Raw genomic sequence first — 10962 nt, 5'->3', positions numbered from 1 at the left:
TCAAAATGGTACGTTGTTTAATACAAATGGTAATATTATGGAGTCTCACTTTCTGATTCCCTCCCAGCCAACAGATCAGGGCTTCCAGTGAGAAGAATCCTCCAGGTCTATCTGTTATAGTCAATGGGTGGTAGATCAGGATGTTTTCAGTTTGGATAAAGGCTATGAAAAAAGACACCTCAAGTTTGAAATAGCTTTTATAGAATAGCCCATAGCCACCTTGTCACTATTGCCATGCAGACAGGCAGAAAGACAGAATGACTTTGGAGTATATACGCTGTGAGTGTTGTATGCATTGAAGGAGTACATGTAGTGGTGCATATACGTCCCTGTGGAGTTCTTCCCCAGTATATAACATTTTAAGCAGCATGTTGCACAGTCCCTGACTAAATGCCAATGATAACATAAAGAAAGTGTTAGAAACTGTACGCTACAGCTTCTCTATCCATTGTAGTTGCAATTGCAATGGACCATTCTAGACCAAAAGGCTCCTACAGTTCTGGACACACCACTTCCTTCCCAATCACATTCAGTGTCCCTACTCCTTAAACTAACATCTACATAGAGCAGGGGTGGGGAACCTTAGGCCCAAGGACCAAATGTGGCCCTTGAGACTTCTCTATCCAGCTCCCACTACTCTTTCCAGTCCATGCCTCTTTCCCAGGCCACACCAGCCCTGTTCTGTGCCCTCCTCAAGTGCTTTTGTCTGGCTAGAATATGTCCTTGAACTGTGGTAATGGCTCGTGACTACTTGAAGAAGAATGGGGAGATTATGTGGGGGTGGGCGAGTAAAAACCCATTTTCTCATGGCTGGAATGTAGCCTACCATACAAAGATAAGATTGGCAAGAATCTGTGGTTCTCAGTACATACAGTGTGTCAGAAAGTCCTACTAAGCCTTCCCATTGCTCTGCATGAACTACCATTGTTCCCTACAGTATGTCCAATGGCACATTGCAGTGGGAAACTGGATGATGTGATCACAGGTTGCAGAGGCATATGAACAAACTGTTTTTCAGGGAAGCTTTTCAATTTGCATTAAGGAACCATGCATTAGCAGGAAAATCCCATCATTTCCTAGAGTACTCTGTAAAAATGTCCTAGTGTGTCCCAACAGGAGTCATCTGGAAGCATTTGTAGCTGATGGTAAATGTTCTATTGGCCAAGTCTAAAACTGGCATTGCATTGAGGAATGAACTTTGTTACCATTTACTTTGTAACTGTAGCATACCGACTTTGTTACATTTACTTTGTAATCACCTACATACTTTGACCTACTTCAAATGGGATGGCATTTTGTCTCAAAACAGTACTTTCTGTATGACCTATAGGTTCTGAAGCTGAAGAACTGTATTAAGTTAAGCCTTGTCTTTTAAAGGGTATTATCTATTCAAAGCCTTACAGAGCTATGAAAGAGACTTTCATGTCAAGTGTACAAAACAAGAGTTAATTTGAGCCAGAGGCTTGCTGGAATTTAACCCCATAACCTGCTATCAGTGACAGTATTAACTTTGGGACATGGGAAATAATTTAAGGGAGTACCCTTACATATGTGCACAAAACATTCCCCTCAAAGCTGATATGTAACAGTCACATACATGGAGTTATCGTGTAGGACTTGTAGACCACAGGCTGTGGTTACCAGCCTGCCTTAAGCCCCAGCAACTCTCTGCTTTTTTAGAAAATAAAGCATAGGTACAAATGTAACCATTCTTCTGATTGTTTGTTCCTGTTTAGGATGATTCAGGAGTAGTCATATACCTTGGACACTTTTTTGTTGTCAGATTCTTCTGATGATATCTCAATTTTTTGAAAAGGTCACTGATGGGCAATACTTTCCTTCCCAATAAGTGTCTATAGATATTCTTGCCGCGGTCAACAGATTGGCTAAAACTTCTATATTATCTATTTTGTTCATCCCATTTTTAAAAACAGACATTTCATAGATGGAGTAATAGTTAGTAGCACAGCAGCAGTAGGATTAAAGGAGGAGTACAGTGGGTTGCAATCTTCAGGAACCCACATGTTTGCTAGTTTATGCTAAGCCATGGTTTAGCTTAGTGTAACATACAAACCAGACCTCTTTCTCATTTAAGTCCTGCAAAGTCTTCTGGATCTGTAGTCTAGAGATTCCTTAGGGTGGAGGCTAATTCAGTGGCATCACTAGCGGGAGTGTGGGGGAGTGTGGACCTCCGGTGCGCACCCTCCCAGGGGCATGGATGAGGTGGCTGGGCTTGCATGCACACGCACGTGTGCGTGCGCTCGAAGCCAGCCACCCCGTCCATGTCCCTAGGAGGGCATGCGCCGGAGGGGCACCCAGCCAGAGAAGGCCAGGGAATGCCGGTACGCCTCCCTCACCCAGCCGACGCTACTCCCAGTCTTGCCCGCCCGCCTGCCTCCGAGGAGGAGTTGGAGCAGCCTTGCTGGGCAACAGTGCAGGGCGGGGTGGCTCTGGGTGTTACCCCCCTCATGGTGACACCCGGGTGCAAGCCGCACCCTCCGCACCCCAGTTGTGACGCCCGTGGGCTAATTAACTATAGTAAGGGTGTAACGGGAGAAAAGCCTATAGATGCAGCTTTACACCTATTTGTTTTTTAATTTTGTTCCAAAACACTTTACATCTTTAAAAATGACTATGGCTGGCTTTCTTGTATGAAAGCCATTCTGTTTTTTCCCCCATCTAGGTCTACAAATTACCTTTAGGTCAGTTAGGGTTGCCAGGTTCTTGGCCTGAGACTGATCCTGTATCTTTAGGAGAAGAGAAAGTCAGCCAAGTGCAAGTGTTCTTGCAACTCTGTAATGGGAAAAACCACAAGGTGGAATTCTCCCTTCCCCCTGCACAACTTTTAAAGATACAGAAGACCTCTTGGTTGCCAGACCCGGCCTCCAAGAGGTCTTCTGTATCTTTTAAAGTTGTGAAGGGAGGAGGGAGAATTCCACCTTGTGGTTTTTCCCATTACAGAGTTGCAAGGACACCTGCACTTGGCTGACTTTCTCTTCTCCTAAAGATACAGGATCAGTCTCAGGCCATGGACCTGGCAACACTAAGGGCCGTAGCTGGGAACTTCACACCCCAGGGCTAAATGCAGTCCTTCAGTCCTATCTGACCCTGGGAACTCTCCCCAGGTCACAACTGCTTCACTGGCCCTGCTTCACACCCAAGTATTTTTGCCTTTGCTTGTCTGAATAGTGAGGGGTGTGTGTAGAAACTGGCCTGCTGTACAAAAGTAAAATTAACATGGTTGCTCTGTCCACTTTTGCCTCTCGCCTTACACTCCACTGGCATTTGGCCCTCAGGAGGGAATGCAGCCCTCAGGCTGAAAAAGGTTCCCAACTCCTGCTTTATGGTATAGTTGGGTATTACTGTTCAAGATAATTCTTTCAAAACCATTAGGGCTCTTCAGGACTTTTGCATTCCTAAACCAAAAATCAGTATTAATTAAGCTGTACAGAACTTATTGAATTTCTTGACTGCAGAAAGTCTTTTTAAAAAAGGGTGTGTGTGCAGCACTTGATAATTTGCTGTAAAGAGAAAATTCATATTCCTTGATAGCTTCCTGCATCAAGAGAGGCTAGAAGACCTGTGAAACTGGGCAAATCACAGTACTGTAGTCGGTGGTCTAGCCAGCTTAATCACAGTGCACGTTAAAGGCTATTCAATGAGCAACTCAGTGAGTTTGATAACCAACTGATTATGATGTTAACATATAACTAATGGTTTTCACAGCCACAGTGTTCTTAGAGTTTTGGAAAAGGCGGAGGGCTGTACTAACCTATGACTGGGATCTCATAGACTGGGAAGATGAAGAGGTGAGTCTATTTTCTTTTTTTTATCATTAATTTTTATTCAAATTTTCAAAGACAAGAAACAAAACAAAACAAAAACAATTAAACAATAAAATAAAATGTTGACTTCCAATTTGTCGCAGATCAGTTATAGGTCTACAATATATAACAATCCTATCTCTAAAATTATATTATAAAATCACTTTCCTCCAGTAGTTATCTTAATTAATCATCAAATCTCATAAACATTATTTTATTCTTTCCACAAAAAGTCAAAGAGAGGTTTCAATTCCTTGAGAGATATATCTTTCAATTTTTCTCCAAATAAACATGTCGCTTAATCCATCTGATTCAAATCTGTTAGGCCCAATAATTTCAATAGCCATTCTTCCATTATCTATGTTAATTCCATCTTCCATCTTCAATAATCCTGTTAAGTCCAGTAATTTGAATAGCCATTCTTCCATTGTCAGTATCCCATAATAATCTTGTTGTTATAGCCATAGTCCAAGTAAACAAATCAATTAATCCATCTTGTCAAATCTGTTAAGTCCAATAATCGTCCATTATCAATATTAATTCCATCTTCAATAGTCCTGTTAAATCCAGTGGTTTCAGTATCCATTCATCCATTATCAGTATCCCATGATGATCTTGCTGTCATAGCCATAGTCATATAACAAGAGTCTGATGGGAATTTCCCCCATCACAAATATGTCCTTGCCATCAATTCTGAATATGTTGTTGAAATATTGTTGTAAAGTCACATCTCTGCTCTGGGTGCATCTCTGCTCTGTCACATATTTGTAGTTAATTCCATAATTTTTTTCTATGTCAAGCCCCATCACATCATTCCAGTCAAGAAATCTGAATATGTTGCTGAAATATTGCTGCAAAGTCATATCTCTGTTCTTCTTTTTTACAAAATGCACTGGCTCATCTCTTAAGAGTTTCTCCACTGTCACATATCTGTAACCAACTCCATAGATTTTTCTATGTCAGACTCCATCACATCATTCCAATCCAGAAAATTATCCAAAACATTGATAACTTTACCACCAAAATCTTCATTAATTTCTTCAGAGGCAACGTTGAATTCCAAACAGTAAACTTTATTTCTAACATCCATAAACTCCAAATCTTTTTCCAATTTCACATTTGTTCCACTCTCCAGGTCTTGTAGCTTCCCTATCCCATCAAACTCCTCTCTCACATAATCCACTATTTCTTTAAACTCCTGTGCCATTTTATTAAATTCAATTTTCATCTCCTGTCTACCCTGTCTCAGGGTTTGTTTCGTTATCTCAATCTCACCCATTATTTTCTGAAACATAATTTCTTCCATGGTCTCAATCACTTTCCTGGTTGTCATTCTTAAAGCCACAAAGACAAAAATTATTTCAGCCACATTGGGTTAATATTCCAGGCTCTTATATCAGTGTAGACAGTACAGCCTGCCTTATCTCTATGTATTCAGGAATACAAAACAAACTTAGTTCCCAACATCAAAACAATTAGTGGCGTCATGAACAAGCAGATTCGTCAAAATGAAATAGATCAAAAAAAAATATTTTTCCCCCTCCTCGAAATAGAAATCCCTCTTCCGTTAGTATCTTTAGAATGCACCTCCAGGACAACTTTTTGCGATAAAAACAAAGATAAGCTTTTTTGATTTCTTTCCTCCTTAATTTCGTTAGTGAAAGAGAAAAGCCATAACTCACCTAGAAGTTCTTCACAGCTGATTCATTGACAAATCTCTTTTTTGCTACACCAATTTAAACCAAGTGAAAAAAGAAAATAGAAAGAAGGATGCTTATCTGCCTGTTGAAGTCCGTTTTTCTTTAAAGAAAAGATAAACGTGTCGCTGTAATCAGCTAGAGCTTGATGAAAGTCCATCCGGCATTGCAGTTTGAACCTTCTCTCATAAATAAATGAAATCCAGTCCTCCCCACAAAAACAGGCTTTGTGGTTAATCTCTACGTTTCTCCCTGACCGGGAGAAAATCTTTACCAGTCAAAAAGAGCATTGTGACTGATTTTTAAGCTGAAAAAGCTTCTTCTGAGACGAGAGCTCAGACTCAGAGGCAGCACAGGCAAAGCAACCCTTCCCGGAAGTCAAGAGGTGAGTCTATTTTCAATAGTAATTTGTAATATGTGCACCCACGATGACAGTCTTATATGTGGCATTAGTACTTTGAGTGAGTTCACTTTGATTTCACCTGCAGCTAATCATCTGAGCATGTATACATAAAGACATTAGCAACTAGCACTGAAAATAAAGTTTTCATCTGATGCTACCAGCAATGGAAAATTCTCCATATATGACATTAACTGGCAGCTATGGCAATTTTCATTGCTATAGCATTGCTGTGTGAGTGAATTACATTATGATTCTATTCCTGTCATTAGTGGAGTATTAGGGTGTTAGATGTGGTCATATCCAGATGTTACATTTCTCAATCCATTCATCATTTTCCCAGAACATATGATAATTCTGAGTGGGGTGCCTATTAAGAGGAAGTTGGTGGTTGTTTTTATGGGAGCTCCAGCATTTTCACTGACTTGGACCTTTACTAGGTGCCCACAAATGAAAGGCCTCCTTAGGTTCATGGACATGACTGAGATCCAGTGGAATATCCAGCCCATATAAAGTAAACAAAGGAGACAATTTCAGCTGATTCCCCCTGTAATCCCTACACTGCCTGCAACCCTCTGGAGCAGATTTTTGGGGGGACAAGGAGTTGCAGGAGAAAGGACAATCACTTTCCCCTTTCTGCTGATGGAAGCATCCTATGAATGGAACTTCAGTCTGTGAGATTCTCACAATTCTGTCAATCAAACAAAGGCCTTTTGTGATATTCCTTTGTGTACAAATGAATGTTCAGAGGAAGTTGATCAGGTTCACATTTACTGCTCCCCACCTCAATGCATTTGAAGTTATCATTTGAACAGTGCCTATGTGCATACATCTAAATGTGCCTAGGCTCCTCTACATACAGTTTGGGACACTTCATTTTTCAGGGTGCCAAATCATACATACAGCAGCTGGTGTGCATTTGGGTGACATTCACAGAAGTCATTAAAATAACAGCTTTGAATGTATGGAGGTCAGGGATGTGGCTACTGGTTATGACCTTAGAAACATAGGAAGCTGCCTTGAACTGAGTCAGACACAATTGTTCATCTAGCTCAGCATTGTCCACACTGACTGGCAGCTTTTCTCCAGAGTTTCAGACAGGGAGTCACTCCCAGCCCTACCTGGAGATGCTGGGGATTGAACTTGGGACCTTCTGCATGCAAGGCAGATGCTCTACCACTGAGCTACAGGCCTCCCCCCAGTCATTTGTACTTGAATAAACATCGGAAAGGGACATCGTGTGTGAAAAGAAAATTTTAAAGTAGGATTAGGACTAAAGCACTCAGCTGGCACTGGTATTAAATTTATTGTTGAATAGCAGTTTTAAAAAATATATCTCTTCAGAGATGCCCAAGTGTACCCTAGTGTTCAGATTTGAAAATAATGCATGCACTGAATTATAAAGTATATGAAGCATACCAAAGAGAAGGGAACTATGGCAATAAAATAAAGTCTATCATTATGCCAGATGTATACATGCCATTTACCTCAGACATTAACTGGAAGAAATGTTTGTAATTGCAGGAAGAACTTCGCCCCCAATTTGAAGCAAAATATTCCCAAGTGGAGCGAGTCAATCCTATAACAGGAAAACCTGAACCTTTTCAACCCTTTCCTGATAAACTTAGTCGACTGATGGTTTCTGTGTCAGGAATATTCTTCATGGTAAGGTCTCTAAAAATATCAGAAATTTTGTAAAGGACTTGGGCCACTTCATATCACTATAGATTGTTAATAGATATTACAGACAATTCAGTAATATAGTAGAGTAAAAGAAGGGAATGAGATTCAGTTTTTGTGATTTAAGGCTAGGTCTGGACAACTAATGAAAAATACGAATGGATGTTTTTATTTCAGACTAAGCACATAACTGGGTCTTGAAATAAATATGATGATTTTACAGTATTTACAACCCTGTAATTCTTTTGTTTTTTAAAAAAGATGTCGCCTATTTTTTGACACAAATATGCTTAATTTTATCTGTTTGCAGATTTCATTAGTCCTCACTGCAGTGTTTGCAGTTGTTGTCTATCGCCTGGTGGCTATGGAGCAGTTTGCCTCTTTCCAGTGGTATTTCATAAAAAAGTATTGGCAGTTTGCTACATCAGGAACTGGAGTTTGTATCAACTTTATGATCATCATGTCACTTAATGTTGTAAGTTCTCAATCTGTTCATAGGTGAAAGGTAGTCTGAGTATATATAAAAGTATTAAAATGTAGAATTGGTGTGCCATTTTTGCTTGCATAGGGTAGTAGTGACTGGCGGAGTGATGTAGCATTGTTTACCTGGCTTCCCAACATGTAGGCCACTGCCAGTAACTGAGAAGGGGAGAAACAAGGTGGCAGGAAGGATGGTGTAATGTGGGTTCAGCAACAGAGCCAAACAGCACTCCTGTCAGTGTGCCCACACTGAGTCAACCTCTCCACTGCCTCATCTGTACCCCTCTTAGTTACCCGAAGCAATCTCTGCACTGGGAAGCCAGGTAAGTAATGCTGCTCTACCCTGCTAGCTACTACTGGGTAGCAGCTTCAATTAATTAACTATTCTGCTCTAATCAAAACTAACTTCAATTAAAGCATTTCTAGTTTACAACCTAAAATTGGTTATGCTTCTAGTGGCCCAGTTTGTCAGTTTCTAGGACTCCTTTGTTTCTACTGCAACTCTGAAACCTAATTATGTTATGGAATCTGATTGCAATGCTAAAGCAGTTGCCAACAGCATCAACAACCACAACAAATCTAAATAAACATGAAGCTTTCTCTTATGCAGGTTGCCTCCAGACAAAGTATATATTGAGCAATCATCCCGATTTGTTTTAATAAATTTGATGCTGAGATTATATAATGTCACAGTCAAATGATTGTTATCCTGCTCTTTCCACTGTAGTTTTCTATCACTTTTCTTACTTCAATAAGTCCTTTTTTTTAAAGAGGATTTGTTGTACAGGATCACTTTTTAGCCATTTCTATTTGGCACTGCATTTTTTTTTTTTGCAGTAGGTTATGAAGTTGCAATCTTATAGCTCAGAGGAAATATACCAGCATCTACCCAAATGTGTAAAAGATCTGTGCAAAAGTATGACAGCCTGGAAGCACCTTCAATCAGACCACTGCCACTTCAAGCCATGTACTGTCATAATTCAGAAGCTCTTCAGGGTTTCAGGCAGAAGCATTTTCCTGTCCTGCTACCTTAGATTCTTTTAATTGGATTTAGCCTAGGACTGACTGTAATGCAAACTTCCCCACCCCATGCTGGCTGAAGCTGATGGGACTTGTAGGCCCAAATATCTGGAGTGTACCAGACTAGGGAAGGCATGTGATTAGGGAAGGCATGTGTAATAAAGCATGTGTTCAACCACTGAGCTACAAAAGAAGAGAAGCCAGTCACTTCCTTCTCATTATGATGTCACACTAATGAATTTGTAGACATTTCCCCTTTCCCCCCCAGTAATGTCACATCCTACAATGGGTAAGGCAGGTCACCTTCAGACTGTCAGTATTTTGTAGGAGAGATTCAGGTGCATACCAGAAATTTAGGTTTGTGCAATTAAAGTTTTGATTAAAGTGCTGTGGTGTCACCCTAGCACAACAAATCTATGTTTGTTTGACTTTCTGTGGTTAGGAAAATGATGAGAAAATGCACTGAAAAATGTGTGTATTAATGGGAAGACATATTAACACTGCACAAACACATCAGGATGAATGGTAATTGTCACATAACACCAAAAAATCACCCGAAAAATCAGGACGATTGCTCAGTAAAGATTGGACATCGTCTAACCTCCGTGTAAGTGTTGTGCAAGCAAATTAGGATGAATGCTAAATAAACATGTTTTCTGGAGGAGCCCCTAGTCTTCCTGCATGCCTACATTTACATGGGTGAGTAGAAGAGAGAGATTTGGTTTGGGCATATAATCACTGATGCAATCTGATTTGATTCTAGGCTTTCTAGTATAGCTCCGAGACAATATCTTCAGTAGTAGCTGATTCTGTATCCTCTGAAGTGTTTTCTTTAAAAAGCTCTTCTGTTAAATTTTGCTTACTAGAATGATATCATTATTGAGGAACTAAGGAGTTGCGTATCATAGCAACTTGTAGCTTTATACCTATAGTATGTGTACTTACTGCACTGAGAAATGGGCCTTTGAAACATTTCCCTATTATTGTTATTTGAAGTTCCATATCTGACTCAAAGCAAGTATAGACAAGTTAGCAAAGAAAGCAAAGCTCTTGCAAATATGGAGGCACTCCAAGAAATGAATATTGAATTTAAATCTGCCCATGCCCTAAGGCAGAGGTTTGTGTTAGAAGAATGGGTGTGGATCATATTTATTTCATTACTATATACTTTCCTGGTCTGACTCACATACAGCTAGAAATTCTAGTCTTTTAACTTTTTGACCTCTTTATGATATGTGTGTGACACTTAGTATCTTAAATTAACCATTCAACACCCTAATAACATTGATGATTTTATTTTACAAAGTATCAGGCTAGGACACACTGAGTTTTGAGGATGATTGTAAACATGGTAACCTTTATCTAACTAAAGTTAGCCATGGCTCTGTCCCATGAAAGCAATGGGGTACAAGTTAGCCACTATTAATTTGTTACATTGGTTTAATAGAAAATATTTGCAAATAATTAGCTTGGTTGGGACCTGTGCACCAAGTTGCTTCTTTCAAAGCGAAAAAGAAAAAAAGAATGACATCATTTTATTTAGCAAGCTTCAGATGAAAGAATGCCAGAGTAGGTAATTAAAAAATAGGCAAGGCAGCTATCTCTCGTAAATAACTGGAAATTGAGGGCAACCTCCTACAAACACACCACACATACACTTATATTTATTTAATGGAAAAGATATTTGACAGTGCAATCTGATACATGTCTACTCAAATGTCAGTTCACTGAGGTTTACTACAAGATTAAGTAGATATAGGATTGCAGCTTAATGTACATAGTATGTAACTAGACTTGTTTATTATATTTTAAGCACCTCCATAAATAGCACTCAAAGTGCAGATATATTATAACTCTAGTC

The 10962-nt window shown here is 39.7% G+C and overlaps 1 protein-coding gene across 1 annotated transcript in view; it reads left to right on the top strand.

Annotated features, from left to right (window-relative positions):
- The window catches only part of ANO3 (anoctamin 3), a 138030-nt gene that overhangs the window by 101050 nt on the left and 26018 nt on the right, over window positions 1-10962 (top strand). The window contains exons 11-13 of the mRNA XM_061610608.1: window positions 3727-3809; window positions 7446-7586; window positions 7912-8076. Coding sequence (XP_061466592.1) covers window positions 3727-3809; window positions 7446-7586; window positions 7912-8076 — 389 coding nt within the window. The remainder of the gene's footprint in view (window positions 1-3726; window positions 3810-7445; window positions 7587-7911; window positions 8077-10962) is intronic.

Source organism: Rhineura floridana, chromosome 2, assembly GCF_030035675.1.
Source record: "Rhineura floridana isolate rRhiFlo1 chromosome 2, rRhiFlo1.hap2, whole genome shotgun sequence".
NCBI classification, from domain to species: domain Eukaryota; kingdom Metazoa; phylum Chordata; class Lepidosauria; order Squamata; family Rhineuridae; genus Rhineura; species Rhineura floridana.
Note: the sequence above shows the minus strand (reverse complement) of the source record. Positions and strands in the feature narration are given on the sequence as shown.